Source organism: Salmo salar, chromosome ssa03 (assembly GCF_905237065.1).
Source record: "Salmo salar chromosome ssa03, Ssal_v3.1, whole genome shotgun sequence".
In the NCBI taxonomy this organism is placed as follows: Eukaryota; Metazoa; Chordata; class Actinopteri; order Salmoniformes; family Salmonidae; genus Salmo; species Salmo salar.
Genome location: NC_059444.1, coordinates 61,208,390 through 61,227,323, shown reverse-complemented (window position 1 = coordinate 61,227,323; position 18,934 = coordinate 61,208,390). Strand labels below are relative to the sequence as shown.

Genomic DNA, 18,934 nt, shown 5'->3' with positions numbered 1-18,934 from the left:
TAAATAGTGTCTTTAAATAATATTCGGCCTTTCCAAGATTCCCATTATTTTCGATGACCCTAATCACAAAATGTGGTGATTTTGAAGATAAATTAAGCCTTAACACATTTCATATTATGAATTCCCCTAGCCCAAGAGCAACTATCAATCAAATTGTATTAACATTTGTGGCCACTAAGGTAAATTAAACTCATTTTCCTTGCAATGATTACAAGGAACCTAGCTCTAAGGGAGTTGACAATACTGATGAATGTAATACTGTATATTCTCCTACAGTTATCACCACCACCATATCTGATCAGGCTCTGCTCTCTCATGTTCCTAATAGAAGCTCGTTAACGGAATTACTGGGGCTGAAGGGATTATGGGGATTCTCAATTCAACAGCATAATAGAATTGTACTGCCATTTAAAATAAATGCACCCTTGGTTATCCCATTACATTGTTCTGAACCACCTGCTTTAGGATACATTTTCAATAAGACTGATAATCTCCAAAAATAATAAATGTCCTCTATTTGCTCAAACTGAGCCTACATACAAGAATTCCTTCTGTTCTGTCTAATAATGTGATCAAAATGTAATCTGGCCTAATGCTCCTCACTGGTCTTGCTCTCAGCAACATCTATAGCATAAACGTGAGTGAGTGTCACATGTGAACCATAGGGTGGCTCAGTGGCATCAGAACTGGATAAGTGTTCTCCCTGGGCTGGTCTCCTCAGAGGTGCTCTGCTCATCCAGCTTGTCCGTGTTGGACTTGGGTAGGGTCATCTGTAGGGCACACCACAGGGCAGTGCGGGACTTCCTTGTGGTCAAAGACAGATCCCTCAGTGCTGTAGCAAGCAGCAGGATATCTAGCAGGAATACAGGCAAAAAAATAAGACAGTAGTGGTGTAAAGTAATTAAGTAAAAATACTTGAAAGTACTACTTAAGTAGTTTTTTGGGGTATCTGTACTTTACTATTTATATTTTTGACTACTTTTACTTTTACTTCACTACATTCCTAAAACAATGATGTACTTTTTACCCCATACATTTTCCCTGACACCCAAAAGTACTCGTAACATTTTTAATGCTTAGCAGGACAGGAAAATTGTCTAATTCACACTTATCAAGAGAACATTCCTGGTCATCCCTACTGCCTCTGATCTGGCAGACTCACTAAACACATGCTTCCTTTGTAAAATATGTCTTGAGTGTTGGAGCATGCCACTGGCTATCTATTATAAAAAAGAAAATGGTGCCGTCTAGTTTCCTTAATATAAGAAATTTGAAAGGATTTATACTGTTCCTTTTGATACTTAAGTATATTTAAAACGAAATACTTTTAGACTTTTACTCAAGTAGGATTTTTACTGCGTAACTTTCACTTTTATTTGAGTCATTTTCTATTAAGGTATCTTTACTTTTACTCAAGTATGACAATTTCCACCACTGGTTTTTAGGCCTCATCATCAGAGCTGACAAATGCTGCTCATCCCTAACACGAAAAGGCAAACGTAGAAGATAAGCTCTGTTATTTGCTCTTTCAAGGAAATAAAATATAAAAGGCTCTACAGAATAAAAAATGGCAGCCATATTTCCAGAATAAATCTAAAATAAAATTGGAAGACAAGCATAGACAAATGCTTGGGGATTCAGTTGTTTAGAACTTGCTGCGGCTCATTAATGACTTAGTGTTGAGTTACCTCTGTCCTCTCTGAAATGTGCACTGGCCTGTCTCTGACGGTTTGAAGTGTTGACAAATTCCTCCTTGCGTCTGGCCTGGGTAATGTAAATAGCCTCGAGGTGTCTGTCCAGCGCTGAACAAATATTGGCATGGAGGGGGAAGCTACGCAGACACTCCATTTTACCCAGAAGGCTCACCACCTATGATATAAGAGGAAAATAAATTCCATCAAAAATTCTTCAAATGCATTTTGAAACACTTGCAGAACTTGATGGGTGTTCATCTAGCCTAAAGCAACTGGTATTCATGTATTGGTCTTATTTAACTCTTCTATCAACACTCATGCCAACTTGCATGGAATTAGCCATCATCCAATCCTAAAATTCCAAAGTGGACATTTAACCTCCTAGAGTCGATTCACGCACCGGTAAAAAAAATCCCCATTAAAATCTGTCAGTTTAACCTAGAGATATCTGCATTGGATGCGTCTCTTTCCACCACATCTGCCGATGTCGCACTTCCACATTTGCGTTTGGCCTACAAACTAATGCGGCCCCAAGTGTCACGGGACTCGTCTGTAGGAAACTGGTACTGGTTTTAAAAATGTATGGAAATATGATGGTAGTTTTGTGCCTACCCAAAAAAGGGGTTAAAAATGTGTAATAAATATATACAGTTGAAGTCGGAAGTTTACATACACCTTAGACAAATACATTTAAACTCAGTTTTCACAATTCCTGACATTTAATCCTAGTAAAAATTCCCTGTCTTCGGTCAGTTAGGATCACCACTTTATTTTAAAAATGTGAAATGTCAGAATAATAGCAGAGAATAATTTATTTCAGGCTTTTATTTCTTTCATCACATTCCCAGTGGGTCAGTTACACTCAATTAGTATTTGGTAGCATTGCCTTTAGATTGTTTAACTTGGGTCAAACGTTTCGGGTAGCCTTCCACAAGCTTCCCACAATAAGTTGGGTGAATTCTGGCCCATTCCTCACGACAGAGCTGGAGCAACTGAGTCGGGTTTGTAGGCCTCCTTGCTCGCACACACACTTTTTCAGTTCTGCCCACAAATTTTCTATGGGATTGAGGTCAGGGCTTTGTGATGGCCACTCCAAATGCTTGACTTTGTTGTCCTTAAGCCATTTTGCCACAACTTTGGAAGTATGCTTGGGGTCATTGTCCATTTGGAAGACCCATTTGCGACCAAGCTTTAACTTCCTGACTGATGTCTTGAGATGTTGCTTCAATATATCCACATAATTTCCCTCCCTCATGATGCCATCTATTTTGTGAAGTGCACCAGTCCCTCCTGCAGCAAAGCACCACCCCAACATGATGCTGCCACCCCCGTGCTTCACGGTTGGGATGGTGTTCTTCGGCTTGCAAGCCTCCCCCTTTTTCCTCCAAACATAACGATAGTCATTATGGCCAAACAGTTCTATTTTTGTTTCAGCAGCCCAGAGGACATTTCTCCAAAAAGTACGATCTTTGTCCCCATGTGCAGTTGCAAACCGTAGTCTGGCTTTTTTATGGCGGTTTTGGAGCAGTGGCTTCTTACTTGCTGAGTGGCCTTTCAGGTTATGTCGATATAGGACTCATTTTACTGTGGATATAGATACTTTTGTACCTGTTTCCTCCAGCATCTTCACAAGGTCCTTTGCTGTTGTTCTGGGATTGATTTGCACTTTTTGCACCAAAGTATGTTCATCTCTAGGAGACAGAACGCGTCTCCTTCCTGAGCGGTATGACGGCTGTGTGGTCCCATGGTGTTTATACTTGCGTACTAATGTTTGTACAGATGAACATGGTACCTTCAGGCATTTGGAAATTGCTCCCAAGGATGAACCAGACTTACATTTTTTTTTCTGAGGTCTTGGCTGATTTCCTTTGATTTTCCCATGATGTCAAGCAAAGAGGCACTGACTTTGAAGGTAGGCCTTGAAATACATCCACAGGTACACCTCCAATTGACTCAAATGATGTCAATTAGCCTATCAGAAGCTTCTAAAGCCATGACATAATTTTCCAAGCTGTTTAAAGGCACACTCAACTTAGTGTATGTAAACTTCTGACCCACTGGAATTGTGATACAGTGAATTATAAGTGAAATAATCTGTCTGTAAACAATTGTTGGTTAAAATTACTTGTGTCATGCACAAAGTAGATGTCCTAACCGACTTGCCAAAACTATAGTTTTGGCAAACTATAGTTTGTTAACACTCCCAGAGTGCTAAGAGCCTTGGCGTGACCCTGGACAACACCCTGTCGTTCTCCGCTAACATCAAGGCGGTGACCCGATCCTGTAGGTTCATGCTCTACAACATTCGCAGAGTACAACCCTGCCTCACACAGGAAGCGGCGCAGGTCCTAATCCAGGCACTTGTCATCTCCCGTCTGGATTACTGCAACTCGCTGTTGGCGGGGCTCCCTGCCTGTGCCATCAAACCCCTACAACTCATCCAGAACGCCGCAGCCCGTCTGGTGTTCAACCTTCCCAAGTTCTCTCACGTCACCCCGCTCCTCCGCACACTCCACTGGCTTCCAGTTGAAGCTCGCATCTGCTACAAGACCATGGTGCTTGCCTACGGAGCTGTGAGGGGAACGGCACCTCCGTACCTTCAGGCTCTGATCAGTCCCTACACCCAAAGAAGGGCACTGCGTTCATCCACCTCTGGCCTGCTCGCCTCCCTACCTCTGCGGAAGCACAGTTCCCGCTCAGCCCAGTCAAAACTATTCGCTGCTCTGGCACCCCAATGGTGGAACAAGCTCCCTCACGATGCCAGGACAGCGGCGTCAATCACCACCTTCCGGAGACACCTGAAACCCCACCTCTTTAAGGAATACCTGGGATAGGATTAAGTAATCCTTCTAAACCCCTCCACCCTCCCCCCCAAAAAAGATAGATGTACTATTGTAAAGTGGTTGTTCCACTGGATATCATAAGGTGAGTGCACCAATTTGTAAGTCACTCTGGATAAGAGCGTCTGCTAAATGACGTAAATGTAAATGTAAACAAGAAATTTGTGGAGTGGTTGAAAAAAGAGTTTTAATGACTCCAACCTAAGTGTATGTAAACTTCCGACTTCAACTGTATATATATTTCTTGAGCTTTCTTATATCTACTAGATATAGGACAAACACTTCAAAATCTTGTTTCTTATGATTTCTTTTTTGACTGTCTTTTTTGCCATTTACAGTGCATTCGGGAAGTATTCAGACCCCTTGACTTTTTCCACATTTTGTTACGTTAAAGCCTTATTCTAAAATGGATTAAATCGCTTTTTCCCCCTCATCAATCTATACAATACTCCATAATGCCAAAGCATGAAAAGGTTTTTAGAAAGGTTTGCAAATTTATAAATTAAATAAAAAGTTCAAAAATAACATTTACATAAGTATTCAAACCCTTTACTCAGTCCTTGTTGAAGCACCTTTGGCAGCGATTACAGCCTTGAGTCTTCTTGGGTATGACGCTACAAGCTTGGCACACCTGTATTTGGGGAGTTCTTCTCTGCATATCCTCTCAAGCGCTGTCAGGTTGGATGGGGAGCGTTGCTGCACAGCTATTTTCAGGTCTCTCCAGAGATGTTCGATCGGGTTCAAGTCCGGGCTCTGGCTGTGCCACTCAAGGACATTCAGAGACTTGTCCCGAAGCCACTCCTACGTTGTCTTGACTGTGTGCTTAGGGTCGTTGTTTTGTTGGAAGGTGAACCTTTGTCCCAGTCTGAGGTCCTGAGCAGTCTGGAGCAAGTTTTCATCAAGGATCTCTCTGTACCTTGCTCCATTCATCTTTCCCTCGATCCTGACTAGTCTCCTAGTCCCCGCAGCTGAAAAGCATCCCCACAGCATGATGCTGCCTGTCACGCCCTGATCTGTTTCACCTGTCCTTGTGCTTGTCTCCACCCCCCTCCAGGTGTCACCCCTCTTCCCTATTATCCCCTGTGTATTTATACCTGTGTTCTCTGTCTGTTTGTTGCCAGTTCGTCTTGTATGTTTTTCAAGTCAACCAACGTGTTTTCCCGTACTCCTGCTGCTATTCTCTTTTTGCTAGTCCTCCCAGTTTTGACCCTTGCCTGTCCTGACTCTGAGCCCGACTGCCTGACCACTCTGCCTGCCCCTGACCCTGCCTGCCGACCTGTACCTCTGCCTCCCTCTGGATTACCGGCCTCTGCCTGCCTTGACCTGTCTACTGCTTGCCTCTGTTGGAACATTAAACATTGTTACTTCGACAGTCTGCATCTGGGTCTTACCTTGATTCGTGATACTGCCACCACCATGCATCACCGTAGGAATAGTGCCAGGTTTCCTCCAGAAGTGGCACTTGGCATTCAGACCAAAGAGTTCAATATTGGTTTCATTAGGCCAGAGAATCTTGTTTCTCATGGTCTAACAGTCCTTTAGGTGCCTTTTGGCAAACTCCAAGAGGGCTGTCATGTGGCTTTTACTGAGGAGTGGTTTCCGTCTGGCCACTCTACCATAAAGGCCTGATTGCTGGAGTGCTGCAGAGATGGTTGTCCTTCTGGAAGGTTCTCCCATCTCCACAGAGGAACTCTGGAGCTCTGTCAGAGTGACCATCGGGTTCTTGGTTACCTCCCTGACCGAGCCCTTCTCCCCCGATTGTTCAGTTTGGCCGGGCGGCCAGCTCTAGGAAGAGTCTTGGTAGTTCCAAACTTCTTCCATATAAGAATGATGGAGGCCACTGTGTTTTGGGGGACCTTTAATGCTGCTGAAATGTTTTGGTACCCTTCCCCAGATCTGTGCCTCGACACAAGGGTCTGAATACTTATGTAAATAAGGTATTCATGTTTTTTTATTTTTAATCAATTTGCAAACATTTCTAAAAACCTGTTTCTGCTTTGTCATTATGGGGTATTGTGTATAGATTGATGAGGGAACATTTTTTCCCAATCAATTTTAATAAGGCTGTAACATAACAAAATGTGGAAAAAGTCAATGGATCTGAATACTTTCTGAATGTACTGTATGAATGTGATGTGTTATTCAATGCGTATCTATAGTAGTAAAGGCCAAATTCAATATTTTATCAAATCTTTAAAAATATATATATTGATACCTAAAGGGGTCCTAAAATTCTAAATCAAATAGCTAAATGATCCATAGCATGACCATCTTAAAACAATTCCATATGTCATCTTAGAATCCCCTCCCGGCTTAGACTTTTAAGAATGAACATTTCTCACCTTGGCTTGTTCTCGGATCTGGTCCACAATGAGACGGTCCACTCTGGAAGGGTTAGGTGGGATTTTGGGGAGGGCACTGCTGGTCACCACAGAAATCCGCTTTCCAGGATAACTCATGGTAAGGACGTCCTCTGTCTAAAACACATAATATAAAAAAACACTTAATGCCAACCAGTCGAACTATACATTTTAATCCTAGTTTGGGAGTCATTCTTACCAAGTATTGTATTGCAGCATAATCAGATAAATAATAAGGATTTCAAGATGATCACAAGAAACAAAAATATTCCCACTAAATGAACCACTCATTTTTATTGCTCACCTTCTTCCTCTCCTTCTCCAGGACTCTCCACTGCTCATAGCACTCCTCCAGGTGGAAGTGGAGCTGGCTCATGGGTCCTCCCCGGTTCCTCACTATCATCGGGGAGCGGAGGCCTCCCATCATCCCTGGGTAGGGGTTCTCTCCACTGGAGCCCATAATGTCATTGAGGTAAGGGTTGAAAGCTGCAAACTCCCCATCTGGCAGCAGGTCACATAGGTCCATGGGGGGGATGGAACCGCCGTAGGGGAAGGAGGATCTGGAGTTGAATCTGGCAGAGTTCAGAGACATGTGGCAGGAGTTCTGTCTGGGGTCATTCACAGCCTGATACATGCAAGGCAGAAAGGCTGGGTTCTTCCCTGTGTTGACCGTGCCATTTCCTCCGCCGAATCTCTGAGAGCCATACATGCTGCCGAGTAGGTCGAGGTAAGGGTTCTGCAGGAGCCCCTGCTTCTTGTCCCCGTCTCCTGTCATGTGAGTGCTGGTCTGGGGCCTTGTCTTCCCATCCAAGCGCTGAGTGGAGGAGCAGCCATCAGCTACCAGCCCAGCCATGTGCATCCTGCTCTTGTCCAGCTGCATCTCAAAGTCACTGTCGCTGGCTCCCCTCCTCAGCCCACCCATGCCCATCCTGACCTGGTTCTGTCCTGCCCTGCTGCTGTGGAGGCTGGGCCCGTCCCCCTGACTGTAGTCCTGGATGCACGGTGGTGGTCCTCTCTGCATCTGGTGGGAGTGCTGAGGTACAAACTCAGACACAGAATGGGACAGCATATTGGACGGCCTAGAGGATAAACAGTTTCCCATTGGCTGCTGATGCTGCTGCTTGAGTTTGTTCTGCAACTGGTTCTGCTGGCTATAATGGTACTGGTTCAGACTCAGGCCCATAGAGAGGGGTATGCTTCCTTTCTGGACAGCCATCTTGTTTTGGTGAGAAATTGTAGGATTGAAAGACGCTGAGAGTGATTTTGTTTTTTGGAAATACTCAACGTGTTGTGGACCAAATCCAGATAAGTCTTTGGAATCAAAGTCACTCTGTAGCAGCTCTTCGCTCTTCATTCCTCCATCAGTCTCCCTCTGCATGGCTCCATACTCCCCTCCTAGTTCCTTCTTAAACTGCATGGCTTGAGTGCTTTGCCCAGGCATCCTGGTGTTGGAGAAGTTCCTCTGTTCGGCCATGATGTCGTCATACTGCATCTGCACACTCTGCCGGTTCTGGGGCTCCCTACCACATGTGTTGTCCTGCTCACCAACCATCAGAGTCTGGATGTTGCTGGCCAGCTTGTTGACCTCTTGCATGGTGTACTGCTTGGTCCGTCTGGGCTTGGCGCTGATCTGGCCTGGGAACTCTTCATAGTAGTGGTCAAAGCACTGGCTGTTAATCTTGCTCTGGGGGCAGAAGGATGGTGCAAAAGCATCCATGTGGTCAGAAAGAGTGTTCCCAGACCCACAGAACCCTCCAACCTTCTCAGCTGTGTTGTACTCGTGTATACTTGTCCTCGTGTTTGAACGATAGGCGTTCCCCTCATTGGGCAGTGGTAGCCCCGGCGGCTTCGGCAGCTCTTGGGTCTGTAGAGAGTATCTAGTGTCCATGTCTCCATTGCAGGAAGAGAGGAGCCACTGCTGATCACTGGTATCAAAGCCATTGAAACGCTGGTAGAACTCTTCGGAACCTCTGTTCATTGGCCACCCTTGTGCTTTACTGAAAGACTCAGGGTAAACATGGTTCGGCAGAAAGTTGGACTGCACTTTGGACTCTGATTGGAAGTACTGCTGGCAATCGTCGCTCATTGACTTGGGAGACCAGACAGATTTCAGTTGGGATAATGTCCTGAAAGGAGAGTTGAAAAGTTAAAGGTTAAATACAGTTTTTTAAACAAAATTGAAAGTCTCAAAGTCATTACTGGCAAACGTTGCGGTTTCCATTTTCAATTCCCATTAATTTGTCTCCCAATACAATGAAATGAGCTCATATCACTGAAGACAAAAAAATACCCTCCTAATGAATAACTTACTCTTCAGTATAGTAACTCTCCATTTGATCAGCCTCCTCCAAGATATTTGACACCAGCCCATAGAGATCAGCTTCACTTCCACAGTCATTTAGATCTGGGAGATTCCTTGGAGATTTAAAACATAAGCATTTCAAAACACATGAACAAAAAGACCATTTACATTTCAAATGGAGTGGGACATATATGAAATGTCTAGTGGTAATTAGAAGTTCAACTTCATTTCAAATGGACAGTGTATTCATGATCACCTTGTGTCTTAAAATCACCTAAGATTTCAGTACAATAAAATTATAATAAACAAAAATATAAACGCAACATGCAACAATTTCAAATATTTTACTGAGCTACAGTTCATATAAGGAAATCAGTCAATTTAAATAAATTCCTTAGACTCTAAACTATGGATTTCACATGACTGGGAATACAGATATGCATCTGTTGGTCACAGATACTGTACCATAAAAAAAAGTAGGGGAGTGGATCAGAAAACCAGTCTGTATATGGTGTGACCACCATTTGCCTCATGCAGCGCGACAAATCTCCTTCGCATAGAGTTGATCAGGCTGTTGAGTGTGGCCTGTGGAATGTTGTCCCATTACTCTTCAATGGCTGTGCGAAGTTTCTGGATATTGGCAGGAACTGGAAGACACTGTCATACACATTGATCCAGATCATCCCAAACATGCTCAATGGGTGACATGTCTTGTGAGTATGCAGGTCATGGAAGAACTGGGACATTTTCAGCTTTCAGGAATTGTGTACGGGTCCTTGCAATATGGGGCTATGCATTATCATGCTGAAACCTGAGGTGATGGCAGTGAATGAATGGCACAAAAATGGATCTCGTCACGGTATCTCTTTGCAGAACATGGTCCAATTCACACACTTATTAAGAGGACATCCCTGGTCATCCCTACTAGCACTGATCTGGCGGACTCACTAAACACAAATACTTTGTTTGTAAATGATGTCTGAGTGTTGGAGTGTGCTCCTGGCTATCTGTAAATAAATAAAAAACACAGAAATTGTGCCTACTGGTTTGCTTAATATAAGTAATTAGAAATGATTCATACTTTTACTTTTGATACTTAAATACATTTACTTTGATACTTATGTATACTTAAAACCAAATACTTTTAGACTTTTACTCAAGTAGTATTTTACTGGGTGACTTTCTGTCACGTCCTGACCAGTGTAGGGGTTATTTGTGATTGTAGTTTGGTCAGGACGTGGCAGAGGGTATTTGTTTTATGTGGTTCAGGGTGCTGGTTTGTTTAGAAGGGTGTTTGATTTATTATTTACGGGTTTTGGGTTATGTTCTATGTTTTTGTATTTCTATGTTCTTTCTAGTTTAGTATTTCTATGTTAGGTAATTGGGTGTTGGACTCTCAATTGAAGGCAGGTGTTTGTAGTTGCCTTTGATTGAGAGTCCTATATATAGGGATGTGTTTTGTTTGTTAATTGTGGGTAGTTGTTTTTGCATTGCGTTGGTGTAGCCTGCAAAACTGTTTCCTGTCGTCGGTTCGTTGTTTATTGTTTTTTTGGTGTTCACATTCAATAAATATAATGATGAGCACGCAACCCGCTGCGCCTTGGTCCTCTCTTCACGAAGACAGCTGTTACACTTTTACTTGAGTCATTTTCTATTAAGGTAGCATTACTTTTACTAAAGTATGACAATTTGGTACTTTTTCCACCACTGCCATAACCCCACTGCCACCATGGGGCACTCTGTTCACAACATTGACATCATCAAACCGCTCGCCCACACGACGCCATACATGTGGTCTGCGGTTGTGAGGCCGGTTGGAGGTACTGCCAAATTCTCTAAAACAACAGAGACGGCGTATGGTAGAGAAATTAACATGAAATTCTCTGGCAACAGTTCGGGTGGACATTCCTGCAGTCAGCATGCTAATTGCACGCTCCCTCAACTTGAGACACCTGTGGTATTGTGTTTCTCCTGGCAAAGCAGAAATGCTCACTAACAGGGATGTAAACAAATTTGTGCCCAAAATTTGAAAGAGATAAGCTTTTTGTGCATATGGACATTTTCTGGGGTCTTTTATTTCAGCTCATGAAACATGGAACCTACACTTTACATGTTGCGTTTATATTTTTGTTCAGTATAAATTAAGACTTGGTCTTCCTTTTCCCAATACATTCTTCAGACTGTCAATGTTAAATACTGGTATGACAAAACACAGTATGGACCAGGTCAGTATACAATTCTGAGAGTTGCATTTGAAGTAGTTAGTTTAGGTACCTGCTTTTAACATTGTTCTGGGTGCAATTAATGAGTTGGTATGGATCATCCTGTGCAGACCAGGGTGTGTAGGACATGGGAGGTTCTTCTGGCAATGATAATTCGTGTAAGGGGATGTATGGCTGCAAGAGTCTTTCATTGTCCGCAGTTCCACAGGTCTGTGAGACAATAAAAAAGGAAATTCATGAACCCTGGTGAAAACGTCTGCCAGTCACTGGTGAGATATAGCATTCTGATTCTGTTTTGCCTACAATAGACAATTCATACCAATTCATACTTAAAAATACTAGCTACTTAATATAAACCATTAATAAACATACCGCTTGAATTATTTATCATCTATAGCCTACATTGTAATGAACTGCAATCTAGAAAAGTAAAACATTTCTTTTGAATGTCTCACCTGATGCGTATTTGAGGAAAAGAATGAGTCTGAACCTGATGATGCACTCTGGAATCGATCAAACGCCATTCTCACTCCTCTTGAACTTGCACTTATTCTATTCTTCACTGCATTATTAAACTAAACATTACAAAGATATTCATACAAACATTCAACAGAACAATACATTTTCATTGACTAGCTATCTTCATTATTAGATATACAGCTAGCAGGGTAATAACATATTGTATTGCACATGGCTAACTCGGCCCAAGTCAAATTGTAATTAAATGTACGTTAGCTAGCAACAGTAGCGAACGTTAACTAGCTAAGTTAGTTACAAAGATAGAAAGGATGCTCAACAGGTGTCTAGCTAGCTAAGCCAGCTAAACCCAAAACCCCCCACACAAACCACTTTTATGAGTTCAATCAACAACGTATTCTGAAAAACACAGTAATAACAGACAGTTTCACTTTTGTTCTAAGTTAGCTTTTGTGTCCCTTGTCTCCCTCAGTCACACGATTTATGTCTAACTAAATTTAGCTAGCCAACTGGGCTAGCTAGCTAGCTACTTACCTCCATAAATTCACTTGTAAACAACGTTTCTGTAGGGAATTTTCCCAGATTAAATGTTCACGATTTAAAAATCTAACTTAAAAAAAAAAAGAATGAAATCAAACGGACTTTAAACAATGACGGGGGAAATCACTAGTATATTGTGGCTAGCTACAGAATTATTGATCTCGAGCTTGCCAGTTGCTCTTCTCGCTTTTGTAAACTAGTGTCACGAGCAAGACCTTCAGCAGACATCTCACTCAAGATCTTCACATCAACCCCCGCGAATAAAATTCTCTTCTTTTATCACTAACTGTCTCAAAGGTGATGATTGGTCCATAAGAAGCTTTTTCACCCAATGGGTTCCAATAGGGATTGTACACATAAAGGGCATAGCAACCAATAATTTTCAGAAAATTAAAAGATGGGGGAATCCTATTTTACTATCAATGAGGGACCATATCATGAGGCTTTTTCATGCATAGTGAAGGATTCTGTTGAACATGTATTGCTCTTCTTGAATCATCTTCATGGAACTTTTTTTTAATAAGTAAACATGTGGTCGGCTACATCCTAATAAAGTATACAATCATGTGTTACATTAAATACTAATAACTAAGTCATAGCAAAAATAGTGCTTAGTCAAGTCCAGGGCCTCAATTTATTCAACCAACTATGAATAAACTTCCCTTGTACAAGTAGTTGGAGACTGGACATCTTTGGTTGCAAATGCATTGTCCTACAATACCCACAAGATGTCGCTATGTCTATAGTTTTTTTTGCGTTGGCCTTCTAGATAGACTTGATAGATAGATTAATATTGATGTTACATTGAACTGGGTGAATGGAATATGAATGACAGTTATCCAATATGCTGTAATAGAAATAAGGCCATGTCCATAAAAAAAAATTAAAAAAGCCCTTCCTCCTCTTAAACGTCACTAACTGCCACAGCCCTACATAGAGTGGTGAGGATGGCCCAGCACATCACTGGGGGTGAGCTCCCACCCATTCAGGACGTACATACCAGGGGTGTCTGAGAAAGACCCAGCCAATCGAGACATGGACTTTTCTCCATGCTTCCGTCCAGCAGGCGGTACCGGTGCATCAAGGCTCAGACCAACAGACTCCCCCTTACGAAAAAAGATTGCAGTCATACTACACTGTAGTATAACTGTTAGAATGCAGAATAACTGCAGTATGCTGCAAATACTGCATCCAATATCACAATTGTTTTTACTGCAGTAATTTTGCAGTGTAACTGAAGTTACAGTGCAATTACTGCGTCCAAAATACCACAGTTGACTGCAGTTACTGCACTTTTACTGCAATTTCAAAACCACTATCTGTTTTGGTAAGGGCCTAAGCAGTGTCTATCCCCTGGCCATAAGACGGTTACATGGCTACAACTATTACTTCTCTCCCTCTCCCACAGACTATCCACACTGATTCAATTCCCATCCACAGGTCTCTACCCACTCTGACACACACACCTTCACTGTCACTTTTACTCACACTCACACACACACACACACACACACACACACACACACACACACACACACACACACACACACACACACACACACACACACACACACACACACACACACACACACGCACACACTCACATCCACACACTCACAATCATTACTGATGCCACACCCTCACACCTACAGTGCTGCTAAATAATTATTACTACCTACTACCATTACGCTGCGGTTCATTGCTCATTGATTATTGATTGCATCCCCATTAATATCGTCCAATTTATCCTGCTACTGGTCATTATTAATACTGATTACATGTTGATATTACCATTAGTATATTACCATAGTATTTAAATATTCCTGCTACCAGTCACTTTTCAGCCCAGTGTACACTGCTATATTGTTTATTGTTATTAATATTATTATTATTTATCCAGCTACCAATCATGTTTTCCTCATCTATGCCTGCCTACATGTACATATATAGTACTTCATGCCTCGAGTATCCCTGCTCACTGTAAATTTGGTACTGACACTGTTTTTCGTCTTCCATTCTTATCTCTTATTTCTCGTGACAAATAAAACTTGAAACTTGATAGATAGATAGATAGATAGAGAGATAGATAGATAGATAGATAGATAGATAGATAGATAGATAGATAGATAGATAGATAGATAGATAGATAGATAGATAGATAGATAGATAGATAGATAGATAGATAGATAGATAGATAGATAGATAGATAGATAGATAGATAGATAGATAGATAGATAGATAGATAGATAGATAGATAGATAGATAGATAGATAGATAGATAGATAGATAGATATCTGCACATTTTGGAGTTGTGAGCGAGGCTACACTACAATATGGTTCATTCGTGGGGCGCATGTTGTACTGAAGTTACTCAAACTCTCCCAAGTTGATACTGCTCTGCAATTCCATTGGCCAGCAACACACTGGGAAGGGGTGGGAATCTGTTTCCAGAGCCCCCTTATCCCCATCCCTCCTCCTCTCGACATTACTTTGAAACCAAACTACAGAAAGTTGCAGGGGGAACTTGAAACTGTCTGATTGGGCCATCCATGCAAGTTGCACAAAGGAAAAGTCAAGCAGCCTCTTGCAGGCAGGCAAACAGCAACAGTTTTTAGCTCACCGGGACCACTGCATAAGTTTTATCACTTATTCCATTATTTACAGCCAAAATACCGATGTTACGGAATATAAAAAGTATCTGTAAATTGCATTACTTTATCAGGTTAAATAGAGGAGATTTTTTATTGATCAGCTCACAATGAAAATGGATTTTCAAACGAGTTATGCGACTTTTTTCGCACTGATCATGCCGTCATTGATGGTATCAGCGCAAGGGGATAATGGCATTGCTTTCCCGGACCACGGATTTTGCCAGCCTATTTCAATCCCACTATGCACGGACATCGCCTACAATCAAACTATCATGCCCAATCTGGTGGGACATTACAACCAAGAGGACGCAGGACTGGAGGTGCACCAGTTTTACCCCTTGGTAAAGGTACAGTGCTCGCCCGAACTTAAATTCTTCCTATGTTCAATGTATGCGCCTGTTTGTACAGTTTTGGAAAAGGCCATTCCACCCTGTCGCTCAATTTGCGAGAGGGCAAAGCACGGCTGCGAGGCGCTCATGAATAAATTCGGGTTCCAATGGCCAGAACGCCTCCGGTGCGAGAATTTCCCCGTGCTTGGAGACGGGCACATTTGCGTGGGTCAGAATGAATCTACTGCCACTGCCCCGCCCGTACACATGCCAGTCCCTGGAACCCCTGGCGTCCATGTCTACTCCACTTCAGACAGGCCTTTCCGCTGTCCATCTGTGCTCAAAGTCCCCACTTATCTGAATTATTCGTTTCTGGGGGAGCTGGATTGTGGAGCACCATGTGAACACTACAGGAGCAGTGGAGGCTACATGTTCTTCAATGATAAAGAGATTTATTTTGCACGCATATGGATCCTCATCTGGTCGTCTCTGTGCTGTGCCTCCACCCTATTCACCGTCACCACCTACCTAGTGGACATGCAGCGCTTCAAGTACCCGGAGAGGCCCATCATCTTCCTTTCTGGCTGCTACACCATGGTCTCCATAGCCTATATCGCTGGCTACTTTCTGGGGGACAAGGTGGTGTGCAATGACAGCTTCACCCCAGACGGATATAAGACCATAGTCCAGGGGACCAAGAAGGAAGGCTGCACCATCCTCTTCATGATGCTGTATTTCTTCAGCATGGCCAGCTCCATCTGGTGGGTCATCCTGTCTCTCACCTGGTTCCTGGCAGCGGGGATGAAGTGGGGGCATGAGGCTATTGAGGCCAACTCCCAGTACTTCCACCTGGCAGCCTGGGCTGTGCCCGCCGTGAAGACCATCAGCATCCTGGCCATGGGGCAGATCGAGGGGGACGTGCTCAGTGGGGTGTGCTTTGTGGGCCTCAACAGCCTGAACCCCATACGGGGCTTTGTCCTGGCCCCCCTCTTCATCTACCTCTTCATCGGTACCTCCTTCCTTCTGGCCGGCTTCGTGTCCCTGTTCCGCATCCGCACCATCATGAAGCACGACGGCACCAAGACGGAGAAGCTGGAGCGCCTGATGGTGCGCATCGGGGTATTCAGTGTGCTCTACACCGTCCCCGCCACCATCGTCATCGCCTGCTTCTTCTACGAGCAGGCCTTCCGCCACCACTGGGAGAGAAGCTGGGTCAGCCGTAACTGTAAAGGCTTAGCCATCCCCTGCCCCATGCAGTACACCCCCCGCATGACCCCCGACTTCACCGTCTACATGATCAAGTACCTGATGACCCTCATAGTGGGCATCACCTCCGGGTTCTGGATCTGGTCTGGCAAGACACTCCATTCCTGGCGCAAGTTCTATACCAGACTCTCAAATCGTAGGCATGGAGAGACCACTGTCTAGGGAGGGAGGCCAAAACATGGGACTTGTTTTTGGACATTCTTTTGGATGTTTTACAGTGTGTTTTTCTCCCTGCTATTTGTTTACTCACTGTCAGAGACTCAGTGGTACTTTTATACATTGATCATCAGATACTGTCAGTATTTTTATGGAACATTGACAGAATTTTTAAGAAGTCAAATATTGCATGCCAAAAACAAGCATTAAGAGTCCGGGGGCGGGGGTCTTGACCAAAGGACAAACTGTTGCTCACCTGAAGAATGGCCAATCCTCAGAATGAACAAACAACAAAGATGTTCAGTGGATGCCATGTGCTGAAGTGCTCTCTCTCTCTCTTCCCCCACTCTCTTCCTACTCCCTTTTTAAGTTATCAGCCATAAAAACTCTCCAGTGTGAGTGAGAATCCAGCTGGGAATACAGTGAGCGGGGGAAGGAAGGAGGCCTGAAAGGACTGGCTGCCATTTTAAGACTTTATTTTCACTCTGTGAACGTGTGAGATGTAATTAAATGCAACTGTAAATAGGAATTGTAAAATATAAAATTATATATTTGTATTTAAAGAACGGACATGTTTTGTTTTGTCTTCCGACAGCCGTAGTGCCTGGTTAATTCTAGCACCCCTTCTGAAAGGAGCCGTAGATATACACACTGTCTGTCTCTTAGTGCTGTTTTCACTGGCAGTATGACACACACACATTTGAAGTTTCTCCTGTCAAACCCAGATCTGTAATCATTTTCCTTCTGATGTATCAGATCAGGGAAGCTGGGTTGTAGTAAAGTCAGTCTTTGGCTGTGCACTTTCCCTACTTAGCCCTTCTCCTTCCTCTCGTCTCCCCCCCACCAATTAAATCCCTTGGAGCTGAGCTGAGCAGCAAGAGAAGCTGGGTGGTAGGGGTGAAGAGAATGCTGTAAGGACACTGTGGTCATGCCTCCAGGGTGGGAAAGCTAGCCCTAATTGTCAGTACTACGCTGCATTACCAAAAAGTAACACCAAAAAGATCCACTTCTGGAGACTGTTGCTCAAACTGTTCAAATAAAAAAACAAAGTATTTTGAAAAACGGAATCAAAGAAGAATGTGGTATTTTAATGTTGTCACGTGAAAAGTGGTGTGAATCTGGCAACCACTAATTAACAAATGTATCTCACGTGATTTGCTGGGGGGGGTTTGGGGATGGGAAGGTGACGACAAAATAAAAGCCACATGATTTGATATTGTTTTTGTATTGCTGTGTGTGTGTGTGTGTGTGTGTGTGTGTGTGTGTGTGTGTGTGTGTGTGTCCTGTGTTATCTTGACTAGCAGGATTATTTTCTTGAACTTGTCTATTTCGTTTGTCTTTGAATTGAGAAGTGATGTCGTTACCACTACAGTACAGCTCAGAGTGTGCTAATAACATAGTTATAGTATGGAAATGATAACAATACAAATATGGTCGCTGTCTGAAAGTAAGGGTTTGTCGGTGAGGGTTAGAGAAGTGGTTCCCTGTTACTATATTGTTCTATACTACAGCACAAACTATGCGGTGTCATTTCAAGAGCTACTGTTATTTCTTATAACTGAGTGGCAACATGTTAATGCACAAAGATGTAAGTGAAGTTACAAAATGGTGGTCTCTGCCCAAGTTCACCAGGTTCATCATAAATTCCCAGTTCCCTAATTAAATGACCATAAAAAGGATTTCTACATCATGTTATAAAGTTATGGTTCAACAAAAATGTGATAGGGTTGAAACCTGTATGTCTTATGGCCTTGGTTGGAGGGGGCTTAGCTGCTGGGCATTATAAACATCACTGCGCCTCTGTTGAAGAGGGGATCACATTTGGGCTCTAATGTATGTCCTGAGGCCACGCCGTTTTACGGGCTGGACCCAATACAATGGCCTCCTTCACTCCAAAGTCATTCAATTATGATGATGAGGCGCTGTAAGAAGCCCTACTTTAACGTGCACAACGCGTGGCCGTATGTATGTGAGCCTTGTCTGTCGGTAGACTTGCCTGTCTGTCCGCATCTCTCTCTCAGCTATCTCTCTCTTGCTCTCTCATGATGTGTGGCTAAAATAGGCCTACTCAGAGAAGTCTCCATCACGCTGCCCTCG

The 18,934-nt window shown here is 43.2% G+C and overlaps 2 protein-coding genes across 6 annotated transcripts in view; one reads left to right on the top strand and one right to left on the bottom strand.

Moving 5' to 3' along the window:
• Positions 1 to 114: 114 nt before the first annotated feature.
• Positions 115 to 18,934, bottom strand: part of LOC106601036 (meiosis-specific coiled-coil domain-containing protein MEIOC) — a 31,722-nt gene continuing 12,902 nt past the window's right edge. For 2 of the 5 annotated variants that reach the window (XM_045715020.1, XM_045715021.1), the window contains 6 exons: positions 11,471 to 11,628; positions 9,205 to 9,309; positions 7,199 to 9,020; positions 6,877 to 7,011; positions 1,689 to 1,869; positions 115 to 853 (listed from right to left, as the gene is read on the bottom strand). In XM_045715020.1, coding sequence (XP_045570976.1) covers positions 681 to 853; positions 1,689 to 1,869; positions 6,877 to 7,011; positions 7,199 to 9,020; positions 9,205 to 9,309; positions 11,471 to 11,547 — 2,493 coding nt within the window. In that variant the 5' untranslated portion in view covers positions 11,548 to 11,628 and the 3' untranslated portion in view covers positions 115 to 680. Of the gene's footprint in view, positions 854 to 1,688; positions 1,870 to 6,876; positions 7,012 to 7,198; positions 9,021 to 9,204; positions 9,310 to 11,470; positions 11,629 to 11,873; positions 11,994 to 12,429; positions 12,696 to 18,934 lie in introns of those variants that run through there. The other 3 variants (XM_014192904.2, XM_014192906.2, XM_014192905.2) reach the window with 3 other exon arrangements.
• Positions 14,953 to 18,051, top strand: LOC106601035 (frizzled-2). Its single transcript, XM_014192903.2, has one exon. The coding sequence runs from the start codon at positions 15,194 to 15,196 to the stop codon at positions 16,841 to 16,843; it is 1,650 nt and encodes a 549-aa protein (XP_014048378.1). The 5' UTR covers positions 14,953 to 15,193; the 3' UTR covers positions 16,844 to 18,051.